This window comes from Mesoplodon bidens, assembly GCF_964165515.1.
Source record: "Mesoplodon bidens genome assembly, chromosome: 19".
In the NCBI taxonomy this organism is placed as follows: domain Eukaryota; kingdom Metazoa; phylum Chordata; class Mammalia; order Artiodactyla; family Ziphiidae; genus Mesoplodon; species Mesoplodon bidens.
Genome location: NC_138179.1, coordinates 49,568,416 through 49,587,262, shown reverse-complemented (window position 1 = coordinate 49,587,262; position 18,847 = coordinate 49,568,416). Strand labels below are relative to the sequence as shown.

Below are 18,847 nucleotides of genomic sequence, written 5' to 3'. Positions count from 1 at the left end.
GCCTTCACCCCCACCGAAGTGTGGGGCCTAAGACAGAGAAAAGCTCTCTTCCCCCTCAAAAGGGGCTTTCCCAATAACACCCAACTCCATAACTCCTTCCTCAGGCTCTGTTAAGCAGGCCCAAGTCTATCACTCTCCGGGTGGCTCCAAAGGATTCTGGGAGTTAGGGGCGGGACCAGGGGCAAAAAAAGAAATGTTGGCCCAAGGTGAGCAGCCGATAGGTTTAGGATTATCGGCTGGTTGCTGAGCGATTTCTCAAATCTTCCGACCACCTCCATCACTTCTCCCACCGGGTAGGCCCGCGCTCCTTCTCCTCCTTCCACGCTCCGCCTCCTCGGCTGCCCTGTTAGCCAATCATCGGGCGGGTGCTTGACGGGCCGGGCCAATCCCGAACACGTTTACTTTGAGCGGGAAAGTCTCAGAAGCTCCGGGAGAGCGAGGTCGCCTAACGGCCGGTTCTTGGCCTTGTCTCTGGGTGGGAGAGTGGTAACAGGCCCCGGAGGCAGCCGCCCATTGGCCGGGCAGGAGGCCAATGAGGGATGCGAAGAGGGAGGCGGCCCTGCCATAGGGGGCAGGGCGAGGCGGGTCGCGTGCCGGTCGCGAGCCGGTGTAGACAATGTAACGACCTTTCCACCCCGCTCCTCCCTCCCTGCTCCAGTTCCCGCACCCACAGACCGGCTCCAGGCAGCGCTGGGGGCGGCGGTGGCGGCGGCGGGGTGCGGGCTGAGGGAGCCGGGCCTCGACGCCCCCCCTCACCCCTGTACCCCAGGAGCTGTGCCTAGTCCAGGAGGGGCTGGGGGGCACCATGGAGGTGAGCGGCGGAGACGCCCGTCCGCCCTCTTACCCCCCAGGCCTGAGGAAGGGACCTGAGGTAAACGGCGGGGACGGTCCGGGTCCGGGTGTTGGCCGGGCTTGGAGGACGGCGACGGTGAGGAGAGACTGAGGAGCGGGCGCGTCCCTGGACGCGGGTCTCTGAGGCGGCCGGGCCGGGAGGGAGAGACCCGGTCACCAGCTAGGAGCCCCGACGGGGCGCCCGGGCTGCGCCGCGGGGGTGAGCGGGGGGCGCGGCGGTCGGTCGGGCCGGGGCCTGGGGGCGCGGTGCGGGCTGACAGGACGGGCGGCCGGGCTGGGGCGGGAGGTGACGGCCCGCGACGCCTGGGCTGCCGCCACCTCCTCCACGTTGGGCCGCGGCGGCGCTGAGGCGGAGGCCGGAGGCGAGGGCCCGTCGGACGGGCGAGGGCCGCGCCTCGGGGTCGGGCCGGAAGGTGGAGAGGGAAGCCGGGGCCCCCAAATAAGTATCCTGGGAACTGATTCCGGGTGGAGCTGGGCGCACAGCCGACGTGGAGCCGTCGTCCGGCCCTTTCGGTCCTGGCTGTAACCTGTGATGTCTCTCTCCCGTTTCCTATCCCCGTTTCGTGCAGCCGAAAGTCGCGTTACGTGGAGGTGCGAATCGCTGCAGGAACCTCAGTGCCGAGGCCAGCAGTCGCGTGATGTTGACTGGCTCCCCTTCCTTCTATGATTGCTACAAGTCGCAGGTCAGTTACTCGGCTTTGCCTGTATTAGAGGATTTTTTTCTCCATCAAATCTAGCACCACCCCCACCCCCACCGGCCAGACACCCGGAATACTCGTTTTTAATGAATTTATTTATTTATTTATTTTTGGCTGCGTTGGGTCTTCGTTGCGGTGCGGGGGCTTCTCGTTGCAGTGGCTTCTCTCGTTGCCGAGCACGGGCTCTAGACCCGCGGGCTTCAGTAGTTGTGGCACACAGGCTCAGTAGTTGTGGTGCACGGGCTTAGTTGCCCCGCGGCATGTGGGCTCTTCCCGGAAGGAGGGCTCGAACCGGTGTCCTCTGCATTGGCAGGTGGATTCTTAACCACTGCGCCACCAGGGAAGTCCCCGGTAACAGCATTTTAAATACAGAGTCTGCAGAATACACACTGGTTTCGAAAAAAAGTTAAGGAATAAGATTTTTCGTTGATTCTTATTTTTGACTTGTCCTCAGCATGACGTGATGCCAGAAATGTAAGAAAAATCTGTATTTACTAAGACCATAAAATATTTCTTCCTTCCGGCGTTTATTGCAAGTTGGTGCAAACATACGTTTTATAATTTAAATTTTTCTTTACTCTTTTATTCTCTGGCTCTAACAATGTCTTTGATGACATGCTGCCTTTTACCTCACGTAAAACATTTAGTTTTGTTGTTAATCGTGTTAAATTAGGCTTAGGTTAATGTAAGTCATTTTCATTTGAAATTATTTACCCAGGACATCACTGCTGATATTGTTATACTTTGAATTATAACAATATCCTGAAATAAATAATTTTATTTAATTCACACTACAACCTCGTATAGTATTATACCCACTGTACAGGTAGAGAAACTGAGGCTCAGAGAGTTTGACTTGTGCCCTAAGTTACAAAGCCCAAGTGGAACCCAGCTCTTTTTCACTGCCAAGACCAGCATTCCACTGCTATCTGTAATGTTTACATGACTACTAAAATTTACTTGGATTTAATTTCAGTTGATTAATCATAGCAAGGGTAAAGTGATACATTTTGCAGTTATCTAGACTAATTAATATGCCAACCCTAAGCATTTGCATATTTAATTTCCAGAAATATTTTGACTGGGAAGGATCCAGATATTTAAAGTATGATTGTTTGAATCCACCACATTACTTTTTTTTTTTTTTTTGCGGTACGCGGGCCTCTCACTGTTGTGGCCTCTCCCGTCACGGAGCACAGGCTCTGGACGCGCAGGGTCAGCAGCCGTGGCTCACGGGCCCAGCCGCTCCGCGGCATGTGGGATCTTCCCAGACCGGGGCACGAACCCGTGTCCCCTGCATCAGCAGGCGGACTCTCAACCACTGCGCCACCAGGGAAGCTCCTCCACATTACTTTAGTTGCTTGTTTTATCCTAGCATATTACATTTAAATCAATCTTTTAAAAGACTTAATTTTTCTAATACTCAAATCTTACTTTAAAATATAAAATATACTTGAAATAATACTCCCCAAATACATTTAGTTTCAAATACTGTTTACTTCATTTGATATTATATAATCTGAAAATGCTTATTTTGTTTAAGTAACTCTTTCAAAAAATGAACAATTATTTATGTCACTTTGGATACTTCAAACCTAAAAGAGAGTTAAGGGGGTCTGTGATAAAAACTGCAGAACTAAAGGAATAAAATTATGAAAGGTTCTAACAATAAAATCCTTTAAAAAGTTACTGCTAACGAACAGAAATTTTGGAAAGGCAGTTTTTAGTAGCACTCTTAGCAAAATCCCTTCTGTGCCTCAGTTTCTCCAGCTTCAGAATAGTCAACAAAATATAAGCTATAAACGAGAAAATTATAATGTGTAGGTTTCAAATAGTAATCATAACTGGAATTTAAACAAATGGCTGTAAAATATTTGAGATTCTTGAAGGTGAGTGATTAGAAGGTATTAATTTTCATATATTATTGGTATAAACTCAGTGAATGTTTAAAGTGTTGTTTTCCAATTATCATGTCTATGAAGAACAAAAATTTAGGAATGTTTTGATCTAAACATGTTTTATCTCTTTTTACATAAATTTCGATTAAGAGAATGAAAGCAATTAGAAAATATTTTTAACCAGGATTATATACCTTCTATACTTATAAGAAAATACTATTTCTACTGTGTTTATGCCTGGATATTTATAGTTATTACATCTCACGTTTTACTAGCTCCTTATTTGGAGAGTTAAAAATTGTGAATCTATACTTTCAGACTATTTTAAGTATTTAAAATTTGAGGGGCAGTGTTTTCACTGTACCTCAATCCCTTTGGGAAGGAGGCAGGACTTTAAATAATTCATTAAAATCTTAAAACTCAAACTTTTTATCTTATTTACTCAAAATTCCTTATAGAAGTGTTAAGAAAAAAGAAAATGAGCTTGTTTTTTCTTCTAATTATAATATCTTTAAAATTTCTTAAGATATAACATTTTATGTCTCGTCTCATTTTTACACTTTCTCTTGGAAGTAGAAACTAGGCTGAAAATTAAAGGTACTGTTTTAAAAGGCCCTAGTGTAGGGCCATTTCCTCATTTTTAAAATATAGAGAATATCCATGTCACAAGGTTGACTGAATACAATAATGTTTGTGGAATTTCTTTGAAAATTCTATGTAAATGTACATTCACTTTTTTTCACAGATTGGGGGCAGTAAGACTGAGTTTTGTAAATGATTTATTAAAAATAATACTGCTATAGTCCACATAATGCTCATCTGTTCAAAAAATTAAAACTGCAATAACTGTAGGTGTTTTATACCAGTGATAAGCAACAGGTACTGAACAGGGGCCAAAATTTTCTTGGAATAACCACGCCCACTTGTTTACATACTGTCTATAGTTGCTTTGGTGCTAGGACAGCAGAGTTGAGGAGTTTCAATAGAGACCTTAACACAGCAAACCCTAAAATATTAATTATCTGGCCCTTTACAGAAAAAAATCGCCAACCCCTACTGTAATGTAAGCTTAAGTGGCTAAGTCTAGATTTGTCTCCCAACTCCTCAAATTTCCTATTCTTTGGCTAATATTCTGTAATAAATGCAGTTTTGATTGTGTCTGGTATACAAATATGTCTTTAAAATTTCAGAGTGAAGACAGTGTTGACCTAAGGCAGACCTATGCTCCACTTTCTTCATCAACAGAATATGCAAGTTCTGTAGATTCTTCACTTTTCTATGCACCATGGTCTGTGTATGGAGATGATATTAAACAGCCCTCTAATTCTCAGATCAATGTAAAGAACAGGTAAATTAATAAATTAGATTTCTCAGGCTAAATGAAGTGTTTTAAAGTTTGATTACATGGGAACCTAGTTGTATTAGCTCTCTGTTCCCTATATCAGCATTTTTATGTTATGGCATTATAATTTTGTTTATCAAACTTCTAGGAAATCTTAAACGGGATAGTTACGTGTGTATAATTTTTTCTTATACTTTTTTTTCATTCATTAGAGGCAATCCTGAGTAAATCTTAAGTTCTTCTTTCTAAAGATAACTTATATAAATGAGTTACAGTTTTTCAATCTATTTTTTTAATACAATTCTAAATTTTCGGTAGTTTTTCCTTCACAAGTATACAACAAACAGGATTTTATCAAACATAAGATACTTTAATTATTTTTCTGTTCAATTCCAGTAATAATAAGGGCCTGCTCTATGTCAGATTCTCTCCTACTGGGGATATTAGAATTAACATGGCAAAAATTATCCCTGCCTTTATTATAGATCTTACAGTAATGATGATGATGACGATGATAACTTGTCAGGCACTGCAAGTATAGTGAGGTTTAAAAGAAGTAGTATAGAATATTATGGGAGCTTACTGCCAAGAGAAACTTAAGGGAGTGACACTACCTTTATGTTAATTATAATAAGGGAGCAGTTAATAGAGGCCGATGCATCTTTAGTTTAACCAGGACATAATTATTTTTAAAATCTACTAATTAATTAAATAATTGTTAAAACATTTTTTTAATTTGGTAAGTTCTCTAAAATAATGATTTTATTAGAAGGACTATATAACATATAATTCCACAAAAAAACAAAACTATTTTTTAAGTTGATACATGTTCATTGAAAAACTTCACACTTTACAGAAATATATAAAGGCAAGCATAATTTTACCATAACCTTGCCTCTCCACCTCCCAGTAACAACTATTAACAGTTTGGTATATATTACATAGAATATTTTTCTAGATATATACTAACACATTATTAAACAAAAAAACTTTATATTGAATCTTTTTGAAATAACAAGATGTAGTGGAAAAAGCATTAGACTTGTAGGCAGACCATTTATTCAGCAAGTGTATAGTAAAGCATGGCAAATCACATGCCCTTGCAAAATTCAAGTTTCTTAATATCACACATGATCATTCAACAGCTTAACGATTACTAATATCTTCCCTTCCTACGTTATGAAGATCAATGAAATTTTGAATGTTATGCAAATATAAGGTATTTTTATTTATTTCTAAAATGTCCTAACACTATGAAATGATAGACATAAAATATGAAAAAACAAGAAGTTACCATTTAAAACAACATATTACTTCTAGGAACAAATTACCCAAAATCCATAAGCGGTAAAAAGGCACCAATTTTCCATCTCCTTGTGGTTTTTACATTTTGTATTATTTAGATAGTTTTAGTAACTAGGTAGGATTTCAGGTACATGGAGTACCAGTCACTTCTTCGGCAAAGATTTAGGGGTAGCCTCCAAATCTTTTACATTTAAGGGACAACTGCAATGTTGCTGTGATATCTAGGATGACCATATCACATTTCACTTTTTAATCCAACGTTTAGTATAAAGAGTCACAAAATAGAGCAACAGGTTCATATGGTTTTCAAATCACAAATGGAAAAACTGAGCAAGTGTTGTTGATGTAATGATGTAAACTAGGACTAGACATGATTTCAGGGGCAGCCATGGTACCAACCATGTCTGCAACATCATGGATCAGAGATTTGTATCTTGGTCACCTAAAACGAATAGCATGTGTTTTGGAGAAATAAGAGGTAAGCATACATTGTGAACTAGACATAGGATTTGGAATGAAGGAGAAATACTTATGTAACATAAACATTATGCTAAAGTGGAAAATATTTTGAGTTCCTGTTCCCTTTTTATTTGAAATGATGGTATAGAGTCAATCCAAATATTTTATCGAAAAATAATGGCAGAATAAGTCTGGAAATAGAAATCAATATATTGTATTTCAATATGAGCAAAAATATTTACATGTGATATTCATTTATCTTTAGGATTCAAACAGAAAGAAATGACTATGGTAGTGAAACAGACTTATATGGACTTGTGTCTAACATTTTGGAAGAGCAAGATAAATCACAGCCATGTTTCACTGAGGGGTTAGTATATTATATAAGCCATATAGTGTGTAGTAAACTTTTAAATTCCCAGGTACTAGATTACCCTATTTATTAACTTTTATTTTTAGTTAATAGAGGATCATCTGACAGTAGACATCTTAATTCAGATATTTGTTTTGAGAAGCCTTGATTTTGCTTTGGTGCTTGCCATACAATTGAAAGTTTAATTTGCTATTAAAAACTTTCATTTGTTGGGGTGTGCTTAGAGCACGGGGTCTGAAGAAATGGCTCGTCTGTTTACAACAAACCCGACAGGAATCTGGGTTCATCGTGACAAGGGGCACAAAACTTGTGGCCTTCCTATGAACAAATACCCAACACGTATCCCCCTGCACCTCCATGTGGCTGCTGGGCAGGACCAGTGGGACAGAGCTCAGTACTGGAAGGAAAGCTACAGTATTTAGTGGGGGAGTTTGCCACCTGGAGCCTGTCCGGTCCACATGTGGGTGGGCCATGAGTGGTCTTTATAGGCATAAAGGCTTTGAACCCCTCTCTTCAAGGAAAACAGAAAAATAGATTCCGACTATATGCCATTCTGGAAAAGGCAAAACAATGGAGACAATAAAACGATCAATGGTTGTCAGGAGTTTGGGGGGAGAGGGGAGATGAATACATGGAGTACAGAAGTTTTTATGAGGGTGAAAATACTTTGTATGACATGATAATGATTTTATGTCATCATACTTTTGTCCAAACCCATAGAACAAGAAACACTATTCACTTCGTAAAGTGAACCCTAAGATGAACTAGGGATAATGGTGATTATGATGTGTCAATGCAGGTCAGCCTTGGTTAAAAAAAAAAGTCTTAAAAAGAATTAACACTTGGGGTAGACGTTTTTGGCAAAACTTTTGTTTCACTTTTATATATGTATACACAATGTATATGTGTGTGTTTGTTGGATTGTGATGTAAAATGTGCTTTTTAGATTAAAAAAGTTTGCAGGCTACTGTAGTTATACTGGCAAATAAAAGACAAATTAATCTTAAAAAAAAAAGAACTTTCATTTGGAAACTTGCATAATTATTCTTGCATAATTCAGAGCTATTTCCCTTGAGTTCATGAGCTAAAATTTGGCGTAAAGAATATAAATTCCAAGGACTTTTATACTTATACCTCCAAAAATAAAACTATCATTACTGCTGTGCGGAAATATGTATGGATTTTATTCATACGGTAAAAATTTTTAAAATATGCTTGAATCGTTTTATTTGGGTGTGGAAGCCATGTTATGCGGCATGTGGGATCTTTAGTTGCAGCATGCGGGATCTTTGGTTGCAGCCTGTGAACTCTTAGTTGTGGCATGTGGGATCTAGTTCCCTGACCAGGGATCGAACCCGGGCCCTCTGCATTGGGAGCACAGAGTCTTAGCCGCTGGACCACCAGGGAAATCCCAGCACATCTTTTTTATTTAAAAAAAATTGAGGTCAACAACACTTTTGTATTATATAATAACTTAATTAAAAGAAAAACTTATTTTGGTTTTTACTTACTATATATAAACAATTCATGTGGGGACTTCCCTGGTGGTCCAGTGGTAAAGAATCTGCCTTCCAATGCAGGGGACACAGGTTCGATCCCTGGTCGGGAACTAAAATCCCACATGCTGCGGGCAGCTGAGCTTATGCACCTCAATGAGAGAGCCCGCGTGCCGCAAACTACAGAGCCCATGCTCTCTGGAGCCCGTGCGCACCACAACTAGAGAGAGAAAACCCACACGCCACAACTAGAGAGAAGCCCGCGGGCCACAACATAAAAGAGCCCGCATGCCTCCACAAAGATCCCATGTGCCACAACTAAGACCCGACACAGATAAAAAAGAAAGAAAGAAAACTAAATTAAAAAACAAAACAAAACAGTTCATGTAAGACCATATTGTCACCAGCCTCAGGCCTTAGTATATGTCTCTTGGGAAAGTATAGTGAAGACATATTAAGATTAGAATCCATATTTCTGTAGCATATAGCACATTTCAAGTGATAGTTATTTGGATGTAATGGCAGCTTATAAGGCAAAGTTGGAAAGAATTAGAGAATGGTGAGGTGGGGCATTATAAATGTTTTTGAAAGCCTTTCCTACCTTCTCCACTAAGGAAATAAAGACTTTTAAAACCTAAATTGTAATTAAATATATTTACTTGTTCTAGGACCTGCTCCTCCAATTTAAAGTCAGTTTGGCCAGTGAACACAAGCAGATTTGCAGATCACCATGACCTCTTAACAGAAACCAAAAGGCCAATAGATACAGCCATCTCTCAGCAAGCTTTTTATACTAGTGAATCTGTGTCAACAGTGGAGAAGCAGTACCTGCATAATAGTAATCTGATACCACAACAAAAGATAGATGAACTTTCTCATGGATTTACTGGTTTAGACCTTGAAGAACAATGGATGTACCCCTCACGAAGTGATCATTCTAACTGTTACAGTATTCAGACAAATGATACAGCTAAGACGACATTTCAAGAACATCTGTCTATCAAAAACTGTTTTACACCACACATTGGTCTGTCTGACATCATGAAAGAATCAGGAGTTGATACCTACTCTTATGGAAGAGAAAAAATATGTGCTAAAGGTCTTGAAGCACCATTACAGCAAAAGAGGGCAGAGATGTTTCTTTCCCAATTTAATAGATACAATGAAAATGCAGATTATTGTAGATACCCAGAATATGCTTATCCTAATAAGGCTAAGCTGAATAAGTGTTCAAATTTTAGTGTCCAAGATAGTAAAAAATTAGCCAGTGGCACACCTGAAACACCAACTGTAGAAGCAGACACCTACACAAAGTTATTTCAGGTTAAACCAGCAAATCAGAAAAAAATGGAGGCAACAATACCTGACCAGCAGAATTTCACATTTCCAAAAACTATACCATATCTGCCAGAAAAACAGTTTGCAAAGGAAGCATTTACTGCTGATTTTGCCTTAAAATCAGAATATGGACTAAAACCTCACACAGCTTGTCCAGCTAATGATGATTTTGTTAATGTCACAGAAAAGCAACAGTTTACTAAACCTGACCCCCCAAATTCTGAGTATTTTAGGTCAGTGAATTTACTAGCAAACTCAGCAGCATCTTCAGGTGGTATCAACTTAAACAGACCAACTTGGATGAATATCCAAACAAAAAATAACACTCTTATTCCTTATCAAAATCAAGGTAACTTGATGAAATTAAATACTCATTTAAGTGCAGCTTCAAAAGGTTCTAACCATTCTTCAGATTTCCTGCAACTATCATCTACAAATTTAACAGCAAATAGCAATTTATTTCAGAAGTATTGCCAAGAAAACCCTTCAGCATTTTCTAGTTGTGATTTTGGTTATAATGGTGCAGAAAGAATTCAATCTGTCAGTCACATGGAAGGACTGACAAAGACTGGAGAAGAAAATCTCTTTGAATCTGTTACTGATAAAAAAATAAAGCAGCCAAATGGATTTTGTGGTTACTATTCAGCTCAGCAGTATGGGACCATTGAAAATGTAAACAAACATAATTTTCAGGCTATGCCCCAGAGTGGCCATTATGACCCTGAGGAAGGGCCAAAGCATTTAGATAGCTCATCTCAAAATACATATCAAGATCTGTTGGAGTCACAGGGTCATTTTAATAGCCACAGACAGGGAAGTGGAGACAACAATATTAACAGCCGTGTGAATCGCACACAGGTGTCATGCTTTTCTAATAATTATATGATGGGAGATTTAAGGCATAATCAGAGTTTTCAACAACTTGGTTCAAATGGGTTTCCCCTAAGATCCACACACCCACTTGGCCATTCAGTTGTTCCACTGTTGGATTCCTATGATTGGTCTTATGATGACTTAAGCCATTTATACCTATATTTTAATGATACGATGTATGGTGATAATTCCTTTTCTGGTTTCGTGCCAACTTTTGGATTTCAAAGACCAGTTAAAACCCGTAGTGGACCAGCCAGTGAACTTCATATTCGTCTAGAAGAGTGCTATGAACAATGGAGAGCATTAGAAAAGGAGAGAAAAAAGGTAACACAAAACTATCCATTTAGGTGTAACTTAGTATATCCCCTTTGCCTATCTTCATTTTATTTACCTTAGTGTAGTTTAAGAAAGAGTACTTGCCTTATTTTTAAGTTGCATTTTTCTATAATGTGTAGTATTTGTTAAGTTCATGACTATAGAGAATTAATTAGGTAATTTAGAGACAAAATGCTTGGGGTTTAAAAAAATTTGTTATTTTAAAGTTTATTTTGCCTATTAGGTAGACTTTTTCCTTAATGGGTTAAAAGTTTATTTCTTTGAATTTTCTAAGTATTAAACTATTGGAGTGTTTAGGTATTTTATGCATTAAGTGAGACAGAAAAGTACTGTGGTACTGTGGTTTGTATTTGTTGCCTTTTGATACTGAAACAATTTTTATCTAAAGGAGTAATTTTCAATATACTTCTTAGGCCTATGAGAAATATTATTCATGATTGAATCATATTTAGAAAATTTAGCATCTAAAAGTTATATAATTTTTTTACAGACTGAATTGGACCTTGCCAAAAATTATCCAGGGAAAAAGGTATCGAGTACTAATAATACTCCAATTCCAAGGCTGACCTCCAACCCATCTAGAGTTGATCGCTTAATTGTGGATGAACTTCGAGAACAAGCCAGAGTAAGCTGTGAAAATATCCAATAGCAGATTTTTTAAACTGATAAAATTTTAAAATGCTTCAGCAAGTTAGAATTCTGAAGGATTTAAAAATCACATTTATGTGTAACTCTCTGAAATGTATTCTTTTCCATGTTTGGACCTAGAACTATTAGTTATTTAGGAAAGGGAAAATAGCCCCATTCAGTCATTGAAACAGTAGATTTAATAGTCTAAGTGGTTCCTCTTCAAGAAACCCAAATTAGCAATGGAACTAATCCTCAACAGAAAGAAAATTTTTTTAAGCAAAAATCATTTTGCATATTATTTACAGGGAAAGTCCCATTTCTTAGTCACAAACATTTGTCTCCTAGCTTCATGAGCAAACTCTGCTTGCATTATACAAGACAGTAAATTAACAGGAAATTACCATATTTCATTTTCTTAACCCTGTACTCTTATTTTATTTATTTTTGGCTGCGTTGGGTCTTCATTGCTATGCATGGGCTTTCTCCAGTTGTGGCCAGTGGGGGGCTACTCTTTGTTGCAGTGCACGGGCTTCCCGTTGTGGTGGCTTCTCTTGTTGTGGAGCACAGGCTCTAGAGCATGGGCTTCAGTAGTTGTGGCCTACAGACTCTATAGAGTGCAGGCTCAGTAGTTGTGGCAGATGGGCTTAGTTGCTCCGCAGCATGTGGGATCTTCCCAGGCCAGGGCTTGAACCCATGTCCCCTGAATTGGCAGGTGGATTCTTAACCACTGCACCACCAGGGAAGCCCACAGAGTCTTATTTTATTGAACATTAGTTTCTTACTTGTACCATGCTGTCTTTAAAATACAGATATGAACTACTTCAATGGAAAAAGATTGATTTTACCTAGCTTTCAGCCTCATTCAGTTGTAATTTTTAATCAAATTTGTAAATTTGTACAATGGAATTTATCAGTGGTATAGTCAGATACTGACATGGGTTATAGCCAAACATTATAAAAACTTAGGTCTTCTGTTTTTTTCTTAAAACTGTTCCAAGTTAAAATTCATTTTTCTCAGTAATACATTTCTAGGCAATAAATCAAAGGATTGCTAACTGTGGATATTAAGAAATATACTTTTTCCAGCCTTACTTAGGCTTCACCCTAATTTAGAAGGTTATGTTTATAGCTGTTATAGTAATTTTGTTTATCTATATTTAACAACATTAGATCAGTAATACACAAAGGGCAAAAATATTTTTATGTGTACTACTTTCTAGTTGGCTGGTTTTGTGGAATTCTGAAAAAAATCTTTTAAAAGTTTATTAAGGGCTTCCCTGGTGGCGCAGTGGTTGAGTCCGCCTGCCGATGCAGGGGACACGGGTTCGTGCCCCAGTCCAGGAAGATCCCACATGCCGTGGAGCGGCTGGGCCCGTGAGCCATGGCCGCTGAGCCTGTGCGTCCGGAGCCTGTACTCCGCAACGGGAGAGGCCACAGCAGTGAGAGGCCCATGTACCGCCAAAAAAAAAAAAAAAAAGTTTATTAAAAATCACCTGTGTAAATTTCTTTCTTTACACTTATCATTTATTCAAAATGATTGTCTTATTTTAAAAATACATAATTTGTAATTCACTGGAGTTTTTTCTATGGTATTTTCTTTTGTTGTCTTATTTTCCCCTCAAGAATCTGGCTGGTTGTATAGTTGGGAAGAAAATATTTTATACCTGTACACTTGTGTTTTCTCCATGGGCTTAAACTGGGATAGACTTATTCCAAAGAAACTTGATAGGAGTGTGAGGTTAAGGCAATTATTGTATTTATTTGATGTCCAAATCCTACTTACTCAAAAACTGCTCTTGGGCTTCCCTGGTGGCGCAGTGGTTGAGAGTCCGCCTGCCGATGCAGGGGACGCGGGTTCGTGCCCCAGTCCGGGAAGATCCTACATGCCGCGGAGCGGCTGGGCCCGTGAGCCATGGCCACTGAGCCTGCGCGTCCGGAGCCTGTGCTCTGCAACGGGAGAGGCCACAGCAGGGAGAGGCCCGCGTACCGCAAAAAAAAAAACAACAAAAAAAACCTGCTCTTTCCTTACACCTTCCAAGTTTAGACTCTGAAACAAGTTAGGCATATACAACTATGAAATGTACTACGCTTACTGATATACAGTGCTCTTCTTTAAGCTTAATTAACCAGAAGATTGAGACTTCCTGATTTTCCTTAGCAGTTTTGACAGTTATAGGATTTATTTTGTATTAGTTCAGCATACATTTAAATTGGTATTTTCTGGATTATGGATTCCTTAAAACTACCGCTAGCCAGTATTATTTCTGATTTCCAAAAGGAGAACTTTGGAGGCCCAGAAAGGAATTGCTGAAGTCAAGATTAATCAATCTAAGGCTTCCCTGGTGGCGCAGTGGTTGAGAGTCCGCCTGCCGATGCAGGGTACACGGGTTCGTGCCCCGGTCCGGGAAGATCCCACATGCCGCGGAGCGGCTGGGCCCATGAGCCATGGCCGCTGGGCCTGCGTGTCCGGAGCCTGTGCTCCGCAACGGGAGAGGCTACAACAGTGAGAGGCCCACGTACCGCAAAAAAAAAAAAAAAAAAAAAAGATTACTCAATCTAGGATTTCTCCTTTTTAGCTCAATTTTTTTCCCTTTTAATTACAGTAACTACTAATAATGCTCTATTTGCAGGCTATTCTCTTATTTGCCAAAAAGAATGTCATATCTTATATTTGCACTTACTGTTAATAAGATGGAAATATTTGAATGTTTGACTTTTTCATTGTTGCTTATTCCCAGTAACTGACTACCCTTAAACCTTTTAGAATTAACATACACAAATAGGTACAAAAGACTGACTTTCCATCTTTGTTTCCCCCAGCGTGGTGTCAGGACATAGTAAGCATTCACTTATTTATTGATTGAATATTACTGCTCTCATCTCTACTCTGCTTCATTGAAGATTTGTCTTAAGTTAATGGCAGGGCAGTGTGGTTACATGCCTCATCAAAATTTAAAATGTTTCCCTCAGGTTGTGACTTTACTGGGCAAAATGGAAAGGCTTCGAAGCTCTCCCCTTCATGCCAGTATCTCTACAGCTCTTGATAGACACTTGGAGTCCGTTCACATTGTACAGTCACGTAGAAAGGACGAAATTGTTAATGCTTCAAATCGGCAAAAGCAAGGTGTTCCTAGATGCCAAGATGACAGAGGTACAAACATTAATGCATATTCTTTTGATAAGGCACTGAGATAATTTGAATGTTAATAAAATCAGACTCTGAAGTTAAAAGGTTGAATTTCTAACATTTATACTTATGTAAAGAATAAATTGTTAAATGGTGCCCACATAATTTACTCCAGAAGTACTTTGATCTATTTTGCTAATATTACCCATTTAATTATAATAACTCTGTTAAAGTCTGTGTTCTACCTAAAGCATAGTCATGGTTATACAAGTCAGAAATAAATACAAGTATCAACACTTTTAAATATTAAGTCAAATACTTTGGTTAGCTCAGTCAATAGCCATCCTTCTTTTATAAAAATAATGTTTGATCATTTAGTAGCACAGCACGGGGTTTTATGAGTTAAGGGGTACTTAAATGGCATCTGATATGAACTGATCCCAAATATTTCTTTTACAGATGTTTTTGCCCTTGCTTCAGCAATTAAAGAGATGTGTGTGGCTACTCGGAAAGCACGCACTACCCTGTGGTGTGCACTGCAGATGACCTTGCCCAAAACAGCCAGTACAGCTGGCCAAAGAGATGTGGAAAAGGCTTTACAAGATATAGTAAACTGTGAAGATAAAGTCCATGAAAGCGTAAATAGTAGCAATCCAATGAACCAGAGAGGTGAAGCAAACAAACATTAAGGAAATGCCAGCAGAAAGAATAAAAAGCTGATAAGTAAATGTATCAAGACATGCCAAAAAATGTTAATGAACTTGTCAAACTTGAAAATTTCATTACATTAATTTTCTTTCAGATTTAAAGGTAATACCTTAATGAAGTCTAACGTCTATTTTAAAATCTTCTATTTGGAATGAATCAGATGTAGTTTAAAGTGAATTCAAAGGTAAAGTTGACTACTCTAGGGGTTCCTGGGTAGTCAAAGATAACAAGTTTAAGTAAATTAAATATTTCCTAACAGCTAAAATATTGCTGAAACCCATTCTGCAGTGCAGGTAAATGCAGATGTGAAATTCTTCTAAAAGATAAGTTTCATTTACGTCTGCCTTAGTAAGTATAATTCCAAATAATGAATCTAAGTGACTGTAATCCAATTATGGCTACAGTTTAGTAACCAAGACATAGTTTTGATTGTGATATAAAAGTGTTTTCCTTACAAAACTGGATAATACCTAGGGAACAAAGGAAAACAAGGATGAACCCAATATTCATGTAAAAATTTAATATTTAAAATACTACCATATTTATAAATTTGAAATCTTAGTACCTAAGTATATGGAGGAAAATGCATCTGATTCTCCTAAAGTAGGGATAAAACATGCAAGTTACTGAATATAAAACCTGTCCTCATTTGTGTATATTCTCTAAAATTTAATTATACTATCAATTATTAAATATTTCCAGTTTTAAAGTATTTTAATTGAATCAAAAACAAGACATTTCCTTTATGTGGATCTTTTAGACTTGATGCACAGTAACTAAAATAATGATTATTGTTTTAATACCCTTAGTTTGCTGCCTTTTATGAGGGTATCATGAAGTTCTAAAATGTATTTTTTTAAGGTTAATCTTTAACTAGTTTAGTTTGCAATTGGTTAGTGTATATTTTGTGTAGCTCTGTTCATTAGTTTGCTTCTGTATTTTTTTAAAAACGTTCTTGAAAGCTTGGCTTTTTCTGTTTCTCATCAATTAATATCTTTGTGTGGAACCTGAGTAATTTATTCATTAATATGAAATGTTGGTATTATGTAATTCAGAAGATCTTGGGTTTTAACAGTTCTAGCAGGAGTTAAACTATAATATAATGTACTGATGAAATTTAATTGAACTATCCTTGACTAGAAACACTAATGTTTCAAATGTTGGTGTTTTTCCTAGTTTTAGAAATCCTAGTATTAAAAAAAAAAAAAGAAGAGTATAATCACACCACATAAATTTTCTTTAGATGATATTCAGAAGAAACTGATTGAGAATGCAGGAGTAACTGTAGGGAGAAACACTTTGATCACTGAAATGCCTTAGAACTACCCAAATGAATTACATTCAGGGTAGTCAAATAAAATAGATCATCCCACCACAGTCACCGCATAGAAAGTGGTTAAGTTTGATGTAAGACATGTTGGGTGTTATGAAAACAAATATTGAACTGAATTTAGTTCCTCAGGAAAAATAAATAAATTACTTTGTTGAAAATATTTAGTTTCATTTTTTTTTACGTTTGTATTAGTTTTTAAAAAATATTTATTTATTTTCTTTTCTTCTTTTTTGGCTGCATTGGGTCTTAGTTGCAGCATGCAGGATCTTTCCTTGTAGCTCACCGGCTCTTTGTTGCGGCATGTGGGCTTCTCTCTAGTTGTGGCTTGCGAGTTTTACTCTCTAGTTGTGGCACACAGGCTGTCCAGGGCACGTGGGCTCTGTAGTTTGCAGCACACGGGCTCTCTCGTTGAGGCGCGTGAGCTCAGTAGTTGTGGGAGCTGGCTTAGTTGCCCTGCAGCATGTGGGGTCTTAGTTCCCCGACCAGGGATCGAACCGGCATCCCCATCATTGCAAGTTGGATTCTTTACCACTCGACCACCAAGGAAGTCCCTGTATTAGTTTCTAACATTAAGAGTCACTCATGCCAGAAAACCAATTAAATTTCATTTAACTGATAAGAACTTGTGGTAAGTTTTTAATTTCATTATTAACACATAAAATAGAGTTGGTAGATAATAAACCAATGCCATTCAGATATCCTTAGATCTAATCTGACCTCCTTCAAATTTGTTCTGCCTTTGTGCTAATCCTGGCAAACCAGAATAAAAATTCTGGGGAAACTTTTACATGACAGTGGTCAGAAATTAAACACTAGTCCATTAACAAAAAACAAATACAAAAATTCTTTGAAATTCTGTTAATCAAGTCATGCTTTGGATAACTCAAGTTAGTAGGTTGTTCCTTTCTATTGTATACCCTCTGATGGTTCTTAAGCACTGTACTTCTGAATTACAACCTATGAATAATCTGGTACTATAACGTTTTATAGGGTTGGGAATTAATGTTATGACTGAAATTCCAAATTTGGCCTAAAATGTCAATCATACCACAGAAAATATGGTTGTTTCAAGTTTGCCTTTTGCAGTATTGAATATTTTAGACATAAAGGATTTATTGGCACCTGAGTTAAGTGGATAACCTTACTCAGAGCCTAATGAGCTGATCCTTTTTGTCTGTTTAAGCATTAGTTCAAGTGTACACTAGTTATAACCTATATAATAGAGTCCCAGAAGAAAGAACTGCCTACTGTTATAACAGATTGAAACTAGAACCCTTCAGGGGTCTATGGATATAAACTGACGCTGCTTCAGAGACCAAAATCAAGGTGAGAACCAACCAAAAATCCAAAATATGGGTTATTAAATTAAAATAGGCTCTCTCGGGCTTCCCTGGTGGCGCAGTGGTTGAGAGTCCGCCTGCCGATGCAGGGGACGCAGGTTCGTGCCCCGGTCCGGGAAGATCCCATATGCCGCGGAACGGCTGGGCCCGTGAGCCATGGCCGCTGAGCCTGCGCGTCCGGAGCCTGTGCTCCGCAACGGGAGAGGCCACAGCAGGGAGAGGCCCGCGTACCGCCAAAAAAATAAAATAAAATAAAAATAAAATAAAATAAAATAGTCTCTCTCATATGCTATCTGTAGCCACAGCCACATACGAAACTAAGACTCCAGCTGTACTTCAGAGACTTCAAAGCCAATCTACTGACTGTCCAAAAAAGAAGGTAATCTTTCTGATCTCCTAATATCCAACTCATAGAAAGGGAAACTGAGGCAGAGAGTTTATGGATTCCAGGAAGAGGTTCTACTAGCAGAAGAGATAACTGGGCTACTCAAAACATAAGTAAAACTCAAACCCATTCCTAAGTGACTATCCACACAGAACTCACTTCCAGGTGGAAGGGATCAAAATAAATCAGAAGACTGATTTAAATAGTTTATTTTTTTAAAAGGTGGTTATGTAAAAAAAATTTTGCAATGCCACGGTTATAGGAGTGTATAGAGGTGACACATCGTTTCCTTAACCATGCGTTTTACCTTCTGCAGAAAGGTAAAAAAATTTGTTAATCTCATAGTTAATGGTA

At 38.6% G+C, this 18,847-nt stretch overlaps 1 protein-coding gene across 2 annotated transcripts; it reads left to right on the top strand.

Annotated features, from left to right (window-relative positions):
- Window positions 1-720: 720 nt before the first annotated feature.
- MEIOC (meiosis specific with coiled-coil domain) lies at window positions 721-16,646 on the top strand (the record flags this gene model as incomplete). 2 transcript variants are annotated; one of them, XM_081218050.1, is made up of 8 exons in its annotated part: window positions 721-811; window positions 1,422-1,535; window positions 4,639-4,796; window positions 6,820-6,924; window positions 9,092-10,958; window positions 11,461-11,595; window positions 14,571-14,751; window positions 15,187-16,646. In XM_081218050.1, the coding sequence occupies 8 exons, from the start codon at window positions 806-808 to the stop codon at window positions 15,414-15,416; spliced, it is 2,796 nt and encodes a 931-aa protein (XP_081074176.1). In that variant the 3' UTR covers window positions 15,417-16,646. The 2 variants fall into 2 exon arrangements, with proteins under 2 accessions (XP_081074176.1, XP_081074175.1); XM_081218049.1 differs by having other exon boundaries at window positions 806-871.
- Window positions 16,647-18,847: the final 2,201 nt, after the last annotated feature.